Raw genomic sequence first — 21,602 nt, forward strand, 5'->3', positions numbered from 1 at the left:
AATGCTCGAATCATCCAGCACATTCTTAGACCTCAATCATTCCAAAAGCTGGTGATAGAATAAACATTACTCCACTTCTATCTATTGTGACCTTTCTAATCATGAAAGAAGAACCTATTGATGAAGGCCAACTTATCTTAGATTATCTTTATGGGCTATCCGAAATAGGGCATGCTGATCAGAAAAGAAAAAGAAACATTGCCTTGGGTCACTTAGTCACATATATTTTGGAGAAGAAGTACAATATTGTCCATCTGAATCAAGAATATGAAGAACCTCTCTACTACAACGATGCATCCTTTAGAGCAATCTTCAAGGAGGATAAAGGAAAATCACATCCTAGTGATTCAGAAGAAGAAGAAAGAACATCTGCACCTGAACCAAATTTTCAAAATTTGGTTGAGGGATTTGATTGTCTTGAGACTCATTTTGATCAACGATTTGATCATTTTGATGCTCAATTTCAGCAGCAACAACAAGACATTGGTAATATAAGAGATCATCTGAATGAAATAAATAACAATGTAATGTTGATGAGTTCCTACTTCAACTTCTTTGGTGGTGTTCCTCCTCCTCCTCAAAATTAGGGTGATTAGTGTTTGTTTTAGTTGTTTCATGTATGTCTTTTCTTAGTTTACTTGTGATTTAGGAAGTTTTATTGTATCTTTCATTTTATGTATGTTTTGTATTGATATCTTGCAATGATTGTATAATCCTTAATTTGATATCAATATATGTTGTTTTTGCTTTAGATTTGAGTTGTTTTAAGAAATGTGTCTAAACTTTATGAATTTCATTAGTCTTTTTAAATCTTAATTGTGCTTTAGACTATATTGTAAGTTAAAATTAATTTCATTAGAAAAACTAGTTTTTCTAAATTTAAATTTTGTTTATAACTTGTTATAATTAGAATTTTTTAATTACATGTCTTTCATTTTAGACTACAATATATTTAATATTATTATTGCAATTTAGATGTTTTCTTATTTTGTATTTCATTTTTCAAATTGTATTTATGCACTTAGAAAAATTTGAAATTTTAGATTATTAACTTTAGAAAGTATGCAATTACTCTTGAAAATTGTACAAATGTACAAAAATCAAAAGGATTGCGTAAAAGTTTGCAAATGTGAAAAAGATGCACAAAATAAGCCCAATGTAAAAAGATGCATAAAAATGTGCCATAAATTTGAAAAAGATGCGCAAAGCGCCACATGTGGTAGTTTTCTTCTTTCTGGATTCTTTTAATCTCTTAATTCAAATTGATTTTATGTTCATTTATATTTTTATTGAAATTTGAAATATAAAATTTTATTATCCATCCTTCTTGCAATGATTTTCTTTATCTCAATGTCTAAATTGAATCATGTCTTTGATAAATTCTTCTTAGTTACAATGTTATATCACTTCTTAAATTCTATGAATTTCTATGATTTGCCTAATATTTTTAATTTTATTTGCATACCTTTTATAAATAACTTTCAAGATTAAATTATCAAATGAATTTCATATGATTACATACATTTTTTGTCTATTTCTTCTTCACTTTTTGTTGTTGTCAAAAAGGGGGAGAAATTATTTGTTTATTTATTTGTCTTGTGTTTGTCTTGTGTTTTTGTTCTTTTTGTTTTTCATGTTTAGTTTTTTTTTTTTGTGTAAAAATTTTTGAAAAATAAAAATTTGTGTTCTTTGGTTCAAATTGCCTCCTTATTTTCATGTATTCATCAATTCAAGGGGAGTTTAGGAGATTATTAAAATTTGAAATCCTACAAATAATAATTATTTTGCCATCATCAAAAAGGGGAAGATTGTTAAGAGAGTTGCTATTTGCATGTTTACATTCTTGCAACTTGTATAGTTTTGATGATTCCAAATATTATTGTTCTATGTGTAGTTATCTCCTAACAATGTTTTAGAAAATGTGTATTTGCTCTTGTGTGTTCTAACATTTCAGGTGAATCAAACTCTCGAAAATGAAGACTTTAAATCAAATTCAGCAAGAAATACTTTGCAATTTTGAAGTTTAAAAATGTTATTTGAATTGAGAGCGAGAGATTATAATTGAGTGAATAAAAACATACATACAAACTTAATGAGATCATAAAATTTTATATTGATCGTATGGGACGATATCCGTTCGTACGGGACGATCAGTCAGTTATCTCCTATTAAGAGCACATGGAACGAAATAAACTGTCTAAGAAATTTTTTTAAGTCCTGATCGTCCAGAAAAAATTAATTATCGTCTGGGATGATTTGCTCTCGGTAAGAATTTCGTCCAAACAAAATTAATTACCATCCCAGGACGATTTGGCTCTGTAAGAATTTTGTCCAGACAAAATATTTTCGTCCAGGACGATATAACCGACTTAAGACAGTTTTTCTTTGCTCATTATGCAGTTTTTGGAACCGAGCTAGTGATAACCGTTCATGCCGGACGAACCTGGTTTGTACGGGACTATCAGCGTGTACAAAATTATTTCGTACACATATACAACAGGTTCGCTTCAAGGTTTTTAAGTAAAATTGTCCGGAACGATTTTCGATCGTACGGGACGATCATGATCATGATAACTTGAAATTTTTTGTTTTTAGATGGTTTTTCTTGTCACTTCTATATATAGGCCATTCTAAACTGCCACTAAATCTTTTTACTCATTGATCTTCGTGCCTATTGAGAAGAGAGTCAAGGAGGGAGTGTGAGAGAGCATTTGAAGGAGATTTCTTGCCATTGGAGCGTGAAGGTTTAACTTGGTATTCAAGGGGAAGTGTTTCCACTTTCAAGTTTGAGATTATTTCACTCTTTTCTATTTTCTTTTAGATTGGACTTATGAAGAAGATCTTGAAGAAGATCCGGTTCTCTGCCGACACTTAGGAAGTGTAAACAGCCGAGGGTTCTCTGCCTACACCGGGAGAGTGTGAAAGGATGAAGGGTACTCTACCTACACTAGGAATAGTGTGAAAGGATGAATGGTTATCTGTCGACATGGGGGGAGTGTGAAAGGATGACGGTACTCTGCCAATACTGGGGATAGTGTGAAAGGACGAACGATTCTCTGCCGACATCGGGGGAGTGTGAAAGGACGACGATTCTCTGCCGCATCAGGTAGTGGTGAAAAGAGTTTGCAAAGGCTTCTCCGCCTTGTTGTGGGTGCTAAAGGAGAGTCACTATTGGTATTAGTGCAATACTCAGAGGGTGCCTCTGAGGAGTGGATGTAGGTCTGGTTTTGACCGAACCACTATAAATCTGGTGTCATTTATTTTTCGCTGGTTATTTACTTTTTGTGATTAAAACTTTGTGGTTGAAAAATATTTTGTAGAAAAACTCACTAACTAAATTTTCGTTTCCTTTAATTTCAAAAAGAGGGATAATTTTTTTTTAATTACCAATTCACCCCCCCTTTTGGTTAGCCGTGGGACATTTAATTAGGCTTAACATCGTAATTCTTATTGAACGAGTTTCAACAGGGAAACCATCAACGGTGTTTTCTCCCTTTAACCGATTTAGAAATACTAATCATTGGCCATAAATCTCCAAAGTTTAAGAACAAGAAAAAATCATCATAAAGAAAACAAAAGTAAAAAAAAGACTAGAACAACTGAACAGAAACTAACTAAAATAAAACATAACAATAATCAAAATGCAATTTAAGAATTTGTTAAGCACAAGTTTAGGCAGTTATGAGCTGCGAGCCTCTATTTGTCCAAGTATCATATGCTTCTTACGAGGTATTTGGTGAGAGCAATCCTGCAAGAATCAATAGCTGTCACACTTAGGAATCCAAATAGGTTTCGATCCCTTCTCATAAAAAGTAGAGTGTAATGCATGTGTGGTATGCTGTGAATCATGCAATTTTGGTCTCCACACCCAATGTGTACTACGGTGAATAGTGCAAGTGTGTGAAATGTGTCCTAGCATGCCACATGAAAAACATCTAACTCCAGGAAAATGATTTCTTAAATGATTTGGGTTATTATGCCTCTTCCTTGGTCTTGGCTTTAGATCAAGAGTGGGTGTCATCCTATTTCCCTTAAGTGAGTTCAATTTATTTTTAAGCCTCAAGTTAGTATTTTTCAAAGCATTATTATCAATCCTTAAGTTGCTCTCTATATCTTTAGATTTCTTAAAATCAGATTTAAGTGTGGTGTATGAAACTTTTAACGCATCATGCTCATCAATTAATTCCGAATGTTTTTTTTTTTTAAATCATCAAATTCATCAAGTAGAGCCATGTGATTTGAATCAATCATAGAATGATCTTTGAGAATAATTTCATACTCTTTTTGTATATTCAAAATTTCCAACTTTAAACTAGCATGAGTCTTTTTAAGTTTTTTGTATGATACAAGAATTTTCTCACAAATTTCAAATAATTGATCATAGGTTGGTTTACATTCCTCTTATTCAACACTTTGATCAAGATGATCTTCTCCCATTAAGCACAAGTTTGTTGTTTCTTCTTCTGGTTCCGTCCCCGATGAATCCGATGCATAATCCACTCAGAATGCTTTTGAAGTCTCTTCTTGTCCTCCCTGAACTTGGGTTTCTCCTCATCCTTTCCTTTGCTTGAGTGATCTTGAAGTGTAGGACAATCAGCTCTCACATGTCTGGATTTCCTGCATTCATAACAGACAACATCAGAAGATCCCTTTGAATATTATTATCCTTACCTTTTCTCCAATTATGCTTTTGCTTCTTCCTTAGAAAGCTTTTGAATTGCCTTGTGATTAAGGCAACTTTATCGCTTTTAGACCCGGAAGAGTCAGAATCCGATTTGTGCGCCTTCAGTGCCACTGTTTTCTCCTTCTTCTTCTCACCTGCATCATGATTTCTTTGATTTAGTCCTTGCTCGTAAGCAATGAGTGAGCCAAGTAAGTTGTCAATCGAATAAGTGTTTAAATCCTTAGATTTAGTTAGAGCAATGATTTTAACATCAAACGATTAAGGAAAGCATCTTAAAATCTTGTTCACTTTTTTATAGTTTGAAAGTTCTCTTCCTAAGGCATGCAAAGAAGTAACAATCTGAATAAATCTCGTATACATTTTAGAAATTGATTCATGAGGTTTCATATGAAAAAGCTTGTAGTCATGCAAGAGAATATTCAAACGGGATTATTTCACTTCATTGGTTCCTTCATAAGTAATGCATAACCTATCCCAAATTTCCTTACCAGTTGAGCAAGTGGAAACACGCATGTAATCCTCATATTTCAAAGTACAGAAAAAATAGTTCATACATTTTGCATTCAATTGAGCTAAATATCTTTCATCGAAAGTCCATTTAGTAAAAGCAACTTCCATTTTAATTCCATTAATTTCACGATAAGGTGGAGAATACCCTTCTTTAATAAGCATCAACATGTAATAATCAGTAGATTGTAAAAACATTACCATACGGGTTTTCCAAAAATTAAAATGTAGGTTATCAAATAAGGGAGGTCGTGTAATCAAATATCCTTTAGTAGTGTTATGATTCACAAAGTTAGCTATGGATAATATTCAAAAAGTTTTCAAACTCAATTTTTATGAATCCCGCTCTGATACCACTTGAAAGTTCGTTAGGGATGTTAAGCCCTATAGAATTGGCCCAAGACTAACCAAGAATGGGGGGGGGGGGGGAATTGGTATTTTAAAAACTTTAAGCAAAGCTCAACAAATTTCTCAAACCAAAGCACCACAAAACAAATAATACGAAAATTTAAGTGCGGAAGCAGTAAAAATAAGAACATAAAAGTTTATAGTGGTTCGGTCAACTCGACCTACGTCCACCCCCCGGAGGCGCCCTCCGAGTATTGCACTACAATCGTGACTCTCCATTAGCCCCCCACAGTTAGGCGGAGAAGCTCTTACAAACACCTCTTTTTTCCACACCCGACAAGGCAGAGAACCTTCCTCCTTTTGCTTCTTCCTGAAGCAGGCAGAGAACCTCGATCACTTGCTGAAACTTACCTCTCCCAACCCTTCTAAGGATAAGAGACTCTAGGGAAGAAGTGGAACAATGCTTGGAGCAACCCCTTATGAATCCCCTTAGAAGCTCCCCCTCACAAGATCCTCTCTCTCTCTCTCTCCTTTAGGTTTTTTTAGGTCAAGATAGCAGCTAAGGATGTTCAAAAACATTGAACAAGAGCTCTTATAAAGAAGAGCTCAAAATAGCTCATTAATTGCAAGTTGCCGACTATATCATCTAGGCCGATATGGAAATCGTCCTGGCCGATCAGTACAAATCTCAGAAGATCGACCAGAGCATCGCCCTGAATGCTAACTGGACGATTGAAAATTCGCTTGATCGTCCAGGCCGATCGCACGATCGTCCTGTACGATAAGTTCAAATCAGAGGAAAATCGTCTAGAGCATTGCCCTGAATTCGAGCTGTCCGATCCAGATCGGCCAGAACATCGCCCTGAATTTGTGCTGACCGATATTTATCGCCTAGGAGAAACTAAGGGTTTTTTAATAGATCGACCTGACCGATCTTGCGATCGTCCAGGACGATATGATCGTATCAATCATCCTTAATTACCACCTTAATTGTCTGATCAATTAAGGCATAATTGTGAATATCGTCCACACCGATACAAGATCGTCCTAGCTAATTACCAAAAATACAGAATACCTTAATTGTTTATGGCGGCAATTTCTTTTTGTTTTGAGCTTATCATCCTGGCCGATAAAAGTATCATCCAGTCCGATTGGCTAATGACGGCTTCCTTAATTAAGAACCCCTGGTTAGATTTTCTGTTTTAAGCCAAATCGTCCAGGACGATGTAAATATTGTCCTGACCGATATGAGTAAAAATAGAAATTCTAAGTCTCTCAAGTGTGTGTGTGTGTGTGTGTAGGGTTACTTTGCATCATTCACTTCAAACAATTACAATTGACTCAAGAAAGGAAAAAAGAAAATTACAGACTCACTCAACCCTAATCTACCCAGTCTTGAGCTGATTCCAATTTCCGTCCGATCTTTGTGTCCTGAAAAGTCAATAGAGAAAAAGGCAGTCGTAGTGAAACATGATTTGTTTGCTAACATTAAAATCATAATCCAAAAATAGGTTTGTAACACAGTTATTTCATAGGTTAGTTTCCAAAACGCTGTGGAACATAGCCAAAAAGGTCTAAGTCGATACTTTGTCTAGGGATGAAAATCAGGTTTGTCCTGACGAAATTCTTCCCGAGAAGAATTCTTCCTGGGACGAATACACTTCATCCTAGATAAAATTTCTCCCAAGGAGAATTCGTCCAGGGACGAATACACTTCGTCCTGAACGAAAATTTTCCCAAGAATAATTTGTCCTGGGATGAATACACTTCGTCGCGGACGAAATTTCTCCCGAAGAGATTTCGTCCTGAGACGAATAGACTTCGCCCCGGACAAACAGGACTTAGAAAAAAAAATTTTATGGCTCCTGTTCGTTCCATTGCTCTTCCGAGGAGAAAATTGAACTGATAGTCCCGTACGATCAGTACAAATTTTTCTAATTTCTCCTTAAGTGTGTGTGTAATTATTCACTCAATTACAATCACTCCCTCCCAAACTCAAATCAAGGAAAAGTACATGCTTCAAATTTACAAAATATCTCATGCTAAATTTGATTTGAAGTCTTCATAGTCTGGAGTTTGATTTTCCTGAAATGTTAGTACACACAAGAGCAGAAACAACTATTCCAACAAGTGTTAGGAGATAACTACACAAAACAATAATATTTGAAATCATCAAAACTATACAAGTTGCAAGAATATAAAACAGGCAAATAGCAACTCTCTCTTAACAGAGACGAAGTGAACTGGGAGCGTGGCGAGGCAGCTGTCTGCCATTAAAAAGAGCTTGAGCACTGGAGCTGCAGACTTTGTGTAAGTGGGTCTAGAGTAATAGAAAGATAAGAGATAGAGGGAAGGGATAAGTGGGGACGAAGGAGAGAGGAGGGCACGGGAGCAAAGTGGAGTTATCAGCAGGTATGCGGCAGCAATGGCGGATTTTTTCGACAGTCCATTTGGGTTTTAGATGAGGCTAGATACTTGCCGCCAGGACAATCGAAACATTTAGCCTAGACTTAGGTCTTGGGCGCTGGTTACTCAAATCACCTCGTGCAAGAGAGAGCTTGACGATGGATTTCATCATAATTTTACACAATATCTAATGTATATATAAAGTGAGAAATAAAAATAGAACAATATAAGAGACAACATAATTTTTATGAAAATTCCGAAAAAAAATTATGTCATCTAATCCAGTTGAATCAATCAACTATATACTTAAAGCTATAGAAGTCTGCTCTTCTCTATAATTGGAGAAGATGGGACTACTAGGTTTGGAGCACTTGTTTGGTATTATGTAGTTATAATAAATATCATGTGAGAAATCATTCATGAATGATACAGTCAAATGATGTCAGTCGAGAAACAATGGTTAAGTGATGATGAGAAGGTAAATGTTGTCAGATGATAGTAGTCATATAATGTTAACTGAATGATGGTAAATAATCTATGATGGTCAAATGGTAATGGGCAAGCATTGATGATCAACCAATGTTAGTTGGATGGCGATAGTTAGGAAATAGCAATCTGACAATGATATTGGCTGGTGTGATAGTCGACATCATACTTCAATAAGCGCTTTAAAGTTAATCATATATTCAAGCTCTCTCTCATCTTAAGTCAAGATCTCCTTTAAATATGGAGAATGTGAGTCTACTTATAGTATTTTTGAAGTAATATTTGGATAAACTTGACAAAAATTCTATAATACACAATCGGATGGCTCATTTTAATATTTTGATTATAAATTATTTGTTCAGCATTTAAGTGACATAAAAACCCTAGAATCAATAAATTAATTTTAGGTTGTTGGATTCAGCTCGTTAAATCACTTGATTTGATTAGAAGATTGCATGTTTAGAAGATTGTTTTGTCCTTTAATTAATATCCTAAAGTTTTCTAATATATTTAAGTGTTCGATTGTGGTTTATTTGGACTTAGATTGGGGCCCTATTTTTGTTGCGCACTATGCAAGGGTCATGGACCCTGCAGGAGAGCAACAATAACAAAAGTGTCATGGGCCTAGTATGAAAGTGACAACAACATAAAGCCTTTATCCCACTACATGAGGTCGGCTACATGAATCATTTTTCTCTATTGTGTCCTGTTAGGAGTCAAATTCTCATTAAAAAAAGTCATTTCTAATATTTTGAAACCAAGTCTTTTATAGTTCTACCTCTACCTTTCTTAACATAAGTCAAATTTAATATATCTACTCTTTTAATCGAGTCATCGAAAGGCTATTATTTTATGTGGCCAAAATATCTTATGCGACTATCTCTAATTTTATCTTCCACTTGAGCTACTCCAACTTTTTCCCATATATGCTTGTTTCGTATCATGTTTCTATAAGTAAAGCACTAATGCACCTAAGCATTCTCATCTCTGCAACACTTAACTTAATATTATGCTTCTCTTTTAATAGCCAACATTCTGCACCATAAAGCATTGCAAGTCTCACCACTATCTTATATAATTTTATCTTAAGTTTGAGGAGGACTTTTTTATCACACAAGCAACCTAATGCATTCCTCCACTTCTACCATCCAACTTGAATTCTACTAATAATATCTCTATTTTATTTCACCATCACTCTGAACAATTGACCCAAGATATCTAAAATGTATACTCTTATTAATAAGTTGATCATCCAAAGTCACAATCTCCCACTAGATCTATTACTATAAAAATTACACTCCATATATTTGATTTTAGATCTTAATGAAGTTATTTAAACTCTAAAACTTAATGAAGTTATTTAAACTCTAAAACTTAATGAAGTTATTTAAACTCTAAAAAACTATCAAAATTATTTTTTAAAAAAAATCTCTTAATTTTTTTTTTAAAGAGAGAAAGTTTTTACCTCTTCAAGTATAAATTTTATCCCATTTGAAAGGGGAAATACTCTTCTAAATTTATTTTTTTAGGGTTATAGTTCCTTCTATTAAGAAGGACTTGATGTTAATAAGCAAAGTATTCACCCTTTACAAGCTCTAATAGCTTCTCTATGATGAGTACCAAGTTGTCCTTCAGAGGTTGAGTTATGAGAAAACTCTACATCTCTTAATTTCTCCTTTGTATGTTTTGGTTGTCTCCTAAAAGAGGTTTGACGCTATCCTATATAGGTGAAGTAATCCCCTTATAGGCTCTAGTATTTCTATATCAAGAGTGTCAAATCATCCTTCATGGGTGAAGTTGTGGGAAAAGCTAGATTTTCTTAATTTTTCCTTTGTAGGTTAAAGTTCCATCTTCTAAAAAAGATTTGATGCTATTATGCATAGGCAAAATTATGGGAAAATCTACATACCTCAATTCTCTTTTGTAGATTCCAATTTCTTCTCTTAAAGAAGGTTCGACACTGTCCTATATAAGAGAACTATTTTTTCTTTTATACGGTCCAATATTTTCTCTATCATGAATACCAAATCATCCTACACAAGCAGAGTTATGAGTGATACCTTAGATTTGCAATACTTATTGGAATGCTTCAATCTTCCTTTTAAAGGGGGTTGATTGTCTCCATTTGGATGTGCTAAAATCTCAGCTATCCCTTGACACTTGATCCCACATCCATAATGAGAATTTATGGAGGGCTCACCTGGATCACACCAATCAATGTTAAATCCCAGTCGTCACTAACACTTGATCCCATGGCTAAGAGGGGAATCGTGGGAGGCTCACTTGGATCATGTCAATCTTTGTTAAATCTCAGCTGTCCCATGACACTTACTCCCACAGCCAGATAGGAATCCATGGGAGGCTCACCTGATTCACGCTGATCTCCTTTCATATTTGGGTGGCAATTTTAGGAAGGATTATATCAAGGCAATTATGCATGATTATATAAATATATGTTTCTTTATTAAGATATCAAGTACATATCTATAAATAGGGATAGTTTTGTCTAACAAAATTAAACTTTTTCCTTCTCAAATTCTCTAAATTTAACATGGTATCAGAGTCTTCATCGTCGTGGCTAGAATTTTGTATTTTTCTAACTACCGAACTTTCTGAAGGGAAGGTCGGAAGGCGGGCCTTCCCTTTAAAAATGAAAGGGAATGAGTTTTTTGCTTGTTCGTTCTTGCGTACGTCAAACTGAAGAGGAGGGAGAATGCTTCATCCCACGGTCTCTGCATTCGATCAAGAAATAAGAACGTATTGTGAACCCCTTATGTGTGCGTGAGACCGAATAGGACGAGAGAGGAGTATTTCAAAAACCAAGTGAGATCGTGCGTCCTTGAAGCTTGTTTCTTGTAGTAGCCTCCTCTCACATGTGTCTAGGGAGGAACCGAGAGGAGCCAAGCAAGAGCTTATGTATGGACGAGAGACCATACGACTATACATGATGAGAGATTATGTGTCTGGATAGTTTTCATTTATCCCTGAAATTTCTGGTGTCCTCCACATCTATATCAAACTTGCTGGCATGCTTGCCGACACAGGTTTCCACCATCGACCTTCATTCTTAGAATTATAAGGAATACATGTTCCCATCACCGACCTTCATTGTCGGAAATCTAAGGAATATTATTCCTTCCATCAAACGTCTTTATAGGAATTCTAAGGAATACAGGTTCCCACCATTAGCCTTTATTATTGGAGTTCTGAAGAAAATAGATTCCCACCACTAGCCTTCATTATCAAAATTCTGATGCTAGATGTTCCCACCACCATCCTTCATTACTATAACTCTGAACAATATAGATTACCACCATATGACATCATTGCCAGAATTCTGAAGAATATTGGTCTTTCCACCGACCTTCATTATCAGAATTCTAAGAAATATTTGTCCTTATGCTATCTTTGTGCGTCCAAGACCGAGGAGAGATCGAGAGGGAGGGATCCTCATTCGTGTGACGTTTAGAGTTGATCGAGATCTCCTCCCTACATGTGTTTGGAAAGAGCTGAAAGTTTCCACTCATGTGGGGCATGATAAGCAAGAGTGGAAGACCTGATCTCTCTTTACGATCAGACCAGAGGGATCATAGGCCTTTTGTACACCTATGCTGATCAATTGAACATGAGTCAGTTCAGTTGGAGTTGGACGACCTAGGAAGGCGGAGATCTGCATGTCGAATACTAAGTCGCTTGAGACATGTGTTTCTACTTCTATTTTTGAAGCATGTCACAAGCCTAAAAATAGATTTTTTTTTCCCCCCTTTTTTTTAATGTTGTGTCATTATTGTGGTCCTTCCATTGAGGACAGAGAGGGAGATAGGCCCGAAGAATAATTAATCCACTTTCTTTGTTGTCCCGCCACTAGACTTTATTGTCGTTTCCGATATCTTGAGAGCAACTGTTCAACACAGGAGGATCATGGCTCACAAACTCGCCCACTCCTACTTGGCATTATTAAGATACATAAACAAATCAACCTGCAGATTCAAACCTAGTAAAAAGTTTGTATACTTTTATATATATTATATATTAAGTGTTTGTAAAATTTCAATTTATGAATGTTTATGAAAGCATAAAAGAGTCTAAGGTTAAATAAAAAAATAGTAGCTAAAGTCAAGAGCTGAAAGCCTTTTAGGAACGCTACGGTGCTACCCTTTCTATTTAGGATAATTTAGGTAAGGGAGCGTACTGGCGCTATGCGTAACAATGCTAAAGGAGTGCCGCATCACTATGTCAGAAATGATATATATGTATATATAAACATCTAAAAGAATCTTCTAAATCCTATTTCCCCACCATTCTACTACTGGAGAAGGAACAAAGGAGAGAGAATGAGAGAGAAGAAGAGAGTGAGGCTAGATTTCAAAAATAGCGGCGCTGGATAAATTTATCAGGCCTGCTAAAAAAAATATTCTACTCAAGATAGACTCCTAATATTCTACTTCTGATTTCATTTTCAACATTTGTACAAGTAGATATTAAATAAAATGTGATTTTCTCAAGTTTATGAAACTTTTCACCATTACTGAGTTAATCCTTTCCAGCTTGTGGAGCATTTCTCCCACTGAAATGAGAAATGCTATTTTTTGTCGATTCAGCACTCACCTGCATGCCTATAATTTCATTCAAATAGTTGAGTCACTTTTCAATAGAGCATCTGTAGGATATATGCAAGGGAACTGTGATGAAGTAGACATCCTTTTCACAATGGAACAAAATATTCCACAAAAATAAATTACAATTTGATGGTGATCTTCATGGAGAAAATTATTGACTAAAGAACCAAACAATTAATCCGTGCATCTTATATGTTACAATGCTCCATGCCAGCAATTTGATGAGGAAGAAGATAACAAAAGACCGGCTCTTCCAATTCTGAGTTTTTTGCAGATAAAAAAACAACCAAACACAGAAATATAACAATATAATACATTTCTCTGGAAATCTACAAATGGTCTGTCTTCAAGCAGGATTTTTGGTGTTAAAAGAGCTTTATTCTCGTATGAATCTCACATCAGCAAATTGGACATGTTTGAAGATTTGGTCCACAATCCTAGCACGTCTACTAAGGAAGATAGAGCGGAGATGGCACCGTTAATCTTCAGAATAAAGAAGAGCAAAAGTAGATAAAGTAGATAGAGCGTTGATGGCTTTTCACCTGATGCCCACAGCCGAACGACATATCCTTGGGGTTTGTTAGGCATATTGGACACACCTGCCCAAGAAACAATGATATGAAACTGATTCTAAACTAGTTCTATAACCAAAATGTCACACCGGCTGATCAACTCCTGTACCTAAACATTCCCACGTTCACAAGATGCTGTTTTGGCCATTTTTTATTATCTAAGCACTATGTTGCACCGATACGGACACAATGACATAAAAATTAAGATATGACACAATATGGATATGGGACACTTCAATTTTTAAAAATATAGGATACGGGTACGGCACGGACACGTCATTATAATTTATAAACCATACATAAAAATTAAGAAAGAAATCAAAGCATAATATTTGAAATAGCAAAAAAAATAATAGCAACATCATTTGTAGCCTTGTAGCTTATAATATCAAAATAAAAGTTAGCATTGAGTAAGGGAAGAGTTAAAACTGAATGCCTATTGAGTCAAGGGAAGAGTTAAAACTCATTGCCTAATATGAATTTTGTGGCTTGATTCCACTAATTATAATGTTGCATGATTTGGTGGCATGATTCCACTAATTAAAACTTCTTCTTTTATTTTCATTTAAGAAGACATACAAACCACAATAACATGATTTTTTTAATACATGAATAAAAAATAAAAGTATTAAAAATACAAAATAATTGATGCCCTAATATCATATTTTCTAGTAAACTAACATCAATGTAAATGGCTCGCGAGTTTGAAAATGAGAGAACCTCGCTCGCAGCCGCGAAAGTAAATATGACGCATCTTTTTTTGGGTTTTTTTTAATCTTTAAATGGACATGTGTATCCTTTTGAAATTAATACTATCTTAATTGGATACGGTTTGACGTATCCAACACGTATCGGTGCCGTATTGGACGCGTATCATGTCCAACACATATCCAATACAACATGCTTTCATAAATAGGTGTATCGGTGCAACATAGTCTAAGCATTTCTCTAATATCTATCATGTCTTGGATGTTTCAAATGGAACACATTAAGTCATTCACGCTCCATACCTTATCATCAAATGAGGAAACCTGAGCAGGTGGGGATGTGCTTGACCGAGGCTCATATGAGGGAAGGAATGGCTCACTTCGTTGGAAAGGGGTCGAATGAAAATTTTGGTAACCAGTGGATGATAAACTGAAAGTTCCTATAGGTGGAGGAAGAGCGACCATTTTTAGAGATTTACCGCTCCTACGACTAAATAAACATGCAAATGTAAATCACAAACCACTAAAGAGGATTATGCAAAATTATTTTTTAAAGTAACTATTTCATACCCCAATATCCCATGATCCAATGTTGCATTGTATTGTGAAGGAATTTCCATCAGAGCATCAAGAGCAAACTCCATATATTTTCTTCTCTGATCAATTTTCTTTGACACGATTTCAGTGAAATTCACAAACTGTAAAAAATGCTGTCAAGTAAATATTTTTTTTTCTTTTGGGAAGTATAAAAAAAGTGATACAACTTTTAATAATAAATGCATTAATCCTTGTTCTTTTTTAAATAAAGTACTTGCCTGGAAATTATCAAAAGATCTTGCCGGAATATTGTCATCAAACTCTTTCATCATGTCCCAAGGCCCATCTCCAACTCCAACCAGGATGATAGATAAAGGGAAATCACTACAGTGCAAAGAACCCGAATATTTATATAAAAAAATGTGTTGCTAAATGAATATTATAAGAGTACTGATGAGTGATGAATGCTAATTCTCAGCTATGATGACCTCAGGTAAAGATTATGATTGGATGGAATCCACTAAATTAGTTTACATAGTCTCCTAAACTATGATGCACAGACACGGACACAGGTTGGAGACAGTGTTATTGTTTTTATATTTTAAAAATTGTGTATAAAAATTGAATAAGTATCATTTTAAAAATAATTTTGAAATAATAAATCATTTAATTAGAATTTGTGCTTAATATGATTAATATTAGGATGTCGAGAGTCGGATATTGATGTCGTTTATCAGTCATCAAGAGAGAAGATGAAAATGTTGTTTATAGTCGGACATTGATGTTTTGCAGTAAATATTGGACGTCAATGTTAAGAAGAGAATTTATCATCAATGTTAAGAGGGCGTCAGACTTTAATATGTAAATTGTTTTGAAATGTTGATGTTGTAATGACGTCGATGTTGAGATGACATTAGACATTATTGTGAAATCAAAGTTGTAACCCGCCAAAGAGAAATAAAAATGAAAATTTTCAATGAATAGGGTATTAAGTGCGGGTAATTGAGTTAGTGTTGTGTATAGGAAATAAGAAATTTAATTTTTATGTTTTAAATAAGTAAAAAATTTTAAATACTAGAATTAATGATGAGGATATCCACCATACATTTCGACATCGGCAGGATCGTAGATCGACGGCTACGATTCATAGTTTTTATTTATGTGTTTTAGTGCATCTCTTTTATTTATTTTTAGTTTTCCATTTGTACCCCTATGAGGGATTTGTGTCATGTTGTAGCCTGAGGTTATTTGTGTCTTTTACATTTTGTGCTTTAGAGGCCTATATATGAAGGCCTAGTCTTTGTATTATTTTCTAATTATGATTATGAATGAGAATTCCACATTCTTGCTAGATCTATTTGTGAGTTCTTGAGAGGAGAAACCCTTAGTGGGTGACAGCAATACCCGTCAATCTTGGTGGATTCCAAGGTTCGCGGTTCTTTAATTTCTTTTTTTTTTCTTCCCTTGCACCAATTTACCCCTCCTAAACCTCCCACCGACCGCCTCACCACCCTCAAGCTTCTTGTGGAAAACCCAAGCCCCTCCCACCTTTGCCGCCGGCCTCCTTGGGACACCCAAGTGGCCGGATATTTCCCCCATCCGCCGGCCGTCCATTTAGCCACCAGCCTCCAACCCTCCACACCCGCCGGCCCACCTTTCCCCCAAGCTTAAGCACTTGAGATTCAAATTTCAAAGAGGCATTAATTGCTTTCCTAAATTAAGTCCAAGAAATTAGGAAAGTTACTTAAATGAATTTCAATTCAAATTTGAAATTCAAAAGATTTCCAAATACTATAACTTAATTTTGGAAACCCCTCTTTGAAATAAAATCTGAATTTTAATTCAAATTTTCTTTAATGCTTTGAATATTGTTTGGGTCCCACATAATTAACTTAAAACTCGCTCTCTCCCTTCACTACATGGTCGGTCCCCTTCCCCTTGCTTCCCTCTCTCCAATTGTCATTAATTGCCCTCAATCAAGACTCTCTAATTACCTCCCATAATTCCTCACCTCCCATTAATCCTTTTATTTGAATTTGAATTCAAATTCAAATCCTTCCCTCCAACTTCACTAAATATGAGAATTAATCTCAAATTTTTGACTTTTCACCCTCCCAATTTTATCCCAATTCCCCCACTAAATCAGCCCCGATCCCCTCCTCCCTTGCCGCCCCTAGTCTTTAATGGATTAATTTGACTTTCAAATTAATTCCCTCCAATTTCACTTAAGCCTAAATTTAATTTCAGGTTTCTAAATTTCCTCCAAGCCAATCTAGCTGATCCCCTCCTATTCTTCAAGCCAGCCCAACACCATCCTCTCCAACCGCCACCTCCTCTCCCTCTTCTCTCTATTGGTGCTCCCTCATCTCCTGGCAAGAATGCATGGCGGATCCAAAAGTTGATCATGGATTCATTTATGATTTTCAAGAGGAAGTCAACATCATTCAATCACCATTCTTCGATCTCGAATTTGGGTCTGAAGGCACCATCGAAGAATGCGTGGAGTGTATTCTCTTTACTTTGGCGGACGTCATCGAAGAACAACAACCTACAAGATTTGTTTAGTGCTTATCGATCTTTAAACAAACAATCATGAACGAGCTATAAACGAGCTCTACTTTTAGATGCTCATTAACTTAACAAATGAGCTTTATCGAGCTTCATAACAAACGATTACATTGAGCATGTTCGTGAACATATTTAACAAAATTTTTTAAACTATCAAACAAACACGTTCATGAACATATCTATGAACAAATACATGTATAATAAAAGCAATTGTCTATATAACAAAGCCAATGATTTATAAGCAAATCCCATCTTCACATAATTTTCATAACAGCAGCAACAAAGGCATTAATTTATAAATAAATATCCATATAAACCTACAATTATTTACACAACAAGTTTAGTAATATCTGATACCTCATAAAAAATGATTATACCATAGAGCCCTAGAAAGAAGCTACAAATAATTGCAGCAATCATTGATCCACTAATAACTAGTGTCCACGAAAGGATTGCAAGACCAGCAAAGGGAACATAAATAGTCTCCAGGAATGGCCCTTCATAAATGTCACTAAAGGATTGCAAGACCAGCAAAGATTCTTGTGCATGACCATTTTTATTGAGCATATTCATGAGTTCAAAATCGAACACGAATTTGAGCTTCTTATAGAGCTTAATGTTGAGCTTGTTCACGAGCTTCAAATGATGTTGTTCACGAACATAAATGAGCCGAACGCATTAGTGTTCAAGTTTATTTATTTAAGAATCTAGTATTTAAAATATTTTTTATGTTTGTTTGTTTAGTTAATTAAACGATCACAAACGAGCTTTAATCGAACCGAATAACGAGTGGCTCGTCGAATGCTTGTTTGCTTGCAGCCTTAGAATAAAGTATCATCACCTAGACATGAAAACTTATGTAATTAAGCATCTAGGAAGCCCTATCAGAATCAAGGAATCTATGGAAGACTCGTCAAAACCCTTCTACACATTTTATTCAGTAATTCTTAATCAAGGCTCTCTATGCCTAAAATGCTATTGTCATCCTATTATTTGATCAAAATCATCTGGTAGAGATCGCGGAAAATAGCTAACTTCTCTATGTTATAACAAAAAGCAATGTCATCCAAAAGAAGGTAAATTTTATTAATCATTAGAGCATGACTCTGCATTCAATAACTATAAGCATGAAAGCATTACGATGATTGTCTCTTAACATATAGCACCTTGGAAGAGATAAGGTGCCCCAACAAAGCTTTATCAAGCAAATGAACCTAGGTTCTTTCATCCTACAACTCAAATTCGGCAAGATCTATACAGAGGCTAAGTTCCACATTTTTATTTTCATATCTCATTTAGATCTCTTTGTATAATTCATCTCCAAAGCAGAGGAGCACCAAGTAGATGATAATATGCAATTCTTTTCAGTCTATGTAACTGCAAATGCCATAAAAATTTTCTATTTAACGGGACCCTTCCTGTGCAATTGTAAGAAGTTATGGCGTTGATTGTGAAGTCCGCAGCCACCAAAGAAGGCAGCAAACAAGATGGCTTTAATGTTTTACAAAAATTTTCCCCCAATCCAATATGGTCATTCTCACTAAACAACAATAATGAAGATGACTAGGAATATCACATTCCCCTCTAACTAAAGAGTGCTGGCAAGCACCTTCAATTAAAAGGTGATGTTTCTAGGACAATTTAAATTCAAATTCATATCTTGATCCTGTCACGATCCGGCCCGGTTAGCTCGTATGGACGAGGCGGGAACGAGATCGGACAGGCAAATAAACCATAACTTCTACAACTTTTAAAACATAAAGTATAATTGTATGAACTTGAAACACGAATGAAACAAACGCCACTAATCTTCATATAAGCCATATGCGTGCGACGCACTTAAATGACGAATTTCGGGTTTTACAGATCCCCTCTTTAAAACAAGGATGGAATATATTCTAAGGCAAGAGGGGACAACTAACTCTTCAGCTTATGAAGTCATATTAGTGGTCACTACCATAACTCAGCACCTCTGAGAAGCAATAAGTTGTTAAGTCCATAATATAGAGGAGATGAGACTTTCTAAGTTCCTCTAACAAGGAAGTAAGCTTTTAACTCTGAGTTATCCAAATGACAGAGTACAAACTAGTATGTTTGACCTATTTTGTATCAAGGAGATGCTTTCGACAACAACTCTCCAATCCAAAGGAGCTCAATTCAACGGAAAGAGTAAGCCTACCTCTTTGAGAAGCTCTAGAATATAAAAGGTTCCTACATATTGATGGAGCATGAGAAGTACACAACCCTACAACTCAAATATTTCTAGCCCTTCCATGCACACGTAGCAAACATGTTATATATTGAATTCAAAAGCATAAATAATGATGAGGATGATATTAGTTATGGTGATAATCTATCAAGTAGACAAGGCGTTGAATAGATAAGCCTCCAAAGAACTCAAAGATGGCAGTTGAGAGGCTCATATAAGACTTATTAACCTGCCCGAACTTCAATTCACATAGTTCCATTACGCAAAGGAGTCATAGGCCCTAGCTTCTGGTCATGTATCTCTTATAACATGAGAAGTATATAAGTTGATCGGTTGATTACCACAGTTCCAACTCCTAAATCACCTGGTAGTTTTGAACCTTCATATTAATTAAAAATCTCTTAGTTTCGATGGAATGGAGTTGATTTAAAGTGAACATGAAAACATGAGAAATTGCTCCATCATGGATTTGTGGGGAATGAAATTGATTTAATTGAACATGAAAGCATTAGAAAGTGCTCAATCATCTCCTTAAATATCCTTTACCCTTTGAACTAAGAAGCATAATAACTTGCCTCAACAATTGAACTTAAATTCATGAAACATTATTGAAAAATGGTTCTAAGGCAATCTCACTAAAAATAACAAATTAGATAAGCAGCTTTAATTTCCAACATAAGATAATAAACCTTAAAATTTCTTAAAATTTTCAAAATACGAAACAACGAAAGGTGAAAATAAGATCATACCATGAAGCCCCATAGTTTATAATAGCCTAAACAAAAAAATTCAATATCTCATTAATTTAAAGTAGTTATTAAGGATAACTACTCCAAACGTTAAAGAAAGTAGGAGAAAACTCAAGACTCACAAGTGTTTTGGAGGTTTTAATGTTTAGTAAAATCTCCTTGAGCTGGGTATCACTCGAGGCAACATGGATCTTATGTGGAAGTGCTAATCCCAACCCTTCCAAGCTCTTCTCTTCTCTTCCTCTATCATGATTAGCCCAATTGGAAAAAAAAAATGATGGCAGAACAATAAGATGGGTTATGTTTCCAATACATGATTGCATATATAACCTGCCTATGTAAAAAATATAAAGTTACACCATATTGTCATGACACCTGCTGTACTAAACACTTTATTGTCATAGTTCATCCAGCCGCTAGTCTCCAATTGATCTTCATCTCACCGTCTGTTGATAACTAACTTCAAATTATATATAACTTTTTGCATTGAGCAGCTTGTGTTATTGTTCAATGGAATAGAGAAACAGTTTTATGCTACCGCTATCCATTATGTTCTTCATTCTATATGAATAGTTTTGACTATCAGATTTAGTGCAAGTCTGGTGAAAGGTTTCTAAAATTTGGATGCATGATTTAAGCGGGATTTGAGTTAAATCTTGCCAAACGCCTGCTCAAATATCATGGTAAGTTAATTCCCATATCACTGCGTTTTCATAGTTTTCCTAAATTTTGGATTTAATGAATCCCATTGTTAAAGGGACATAGCTGCAGAAGCTCACAAAAAGAGGTGAAAGATGGTCACCTTCATGGCGAGCTACCATTATGACTTCCGATCCAACAGGAACGATGTTGTCGAAGAGGGCGAAGCAGCTTCAACTCTTTCAAAACTTCACCCCGCAACACGGGAAGCTGAAGCGGCAAGCAACATGGAGACCAAGAGAAGCAACCCCTATGCAGGCCTAGGTTACAGGAAGAGCATAGAAAAAAAAGACTTGAAACAGAAGGGCAAATTATCATGTCCATAGAGAATCATTCAAATTTCTCTCACTCCACTCTGGTTGGGTTGGTCAAATTATTTTGTGTGGACGTTGAAAGTGTTTGAAGATCAATTAGAATGTGTCACGTCACCTCTTATTTAGTATTCAGCTCGGTACTACTGACGTGACACATTCTGATTGGTTTCCGGATGATGAACTGCGTTCGATGTCGT

At 35.3% G+C, this 21,602-nt stretch overlaps 1 protein-coding gene across 2 annotated transcripts; it reads right to left on the reverse strand.

Moving 5' to 3' along the window:
* Nucleotides 1-13,150: 13,150 nt before the first annotated feature.
* LOC110111148 (E3 ubiquitin-protein ligase RGLG2-like) lies at nt 13,151-21,356 on the reverse strand. Of its 2 annotated transcripts, none has more exons than XM_020842889.2 (6): nt 21,195-21,356; nt 15,145-15,250; nt 14,900-15,027; nt 14,633-14,819; nt 13,593-13,649; nt 13,151-13,496 (listed from the first exon to the last, which is right to left on the reverse strand). In XM_020842889.2, the coding sequence occupies exons 2-6, from the start codon at nt 15,196-15,198 to the stop codon at nt 13,488-13,490; spliced, it is 435 nt and encodes a 144-aa protein (XP_020698548.1). In that variant the 5' UTR covers nt 15,199-15,250; nt 21,195-21,356; the 3' UTR covers nt 13,151-13,487. The 2 variants fall into 2 exon arrangements, with proteins under 2 accessions (XP_020698548.1, XP_020698549.1); XM_020842890.2 differs by having other exon boundaries at nt 13,151-13,499.
* Between the last annotated feature and the right edge of the window lie 246 nt (nt 21,357-21,602).

This window comes from Dendrobium catenatum, unplaced genomic scaffold, assembly GCF_001605985.2.
Source record: "Dendrobium catenatum unplaced genomic scaffold, ASM160598v2 fragScaff_scaffold_447, whole genome shotgun sequence".
NCBI lineage: Eukaryota > Viridiplantae > Streptophyta > Magnoliopsida > Asparagales > Orchidaceae > Dendrobium > Dendrobium catenatum.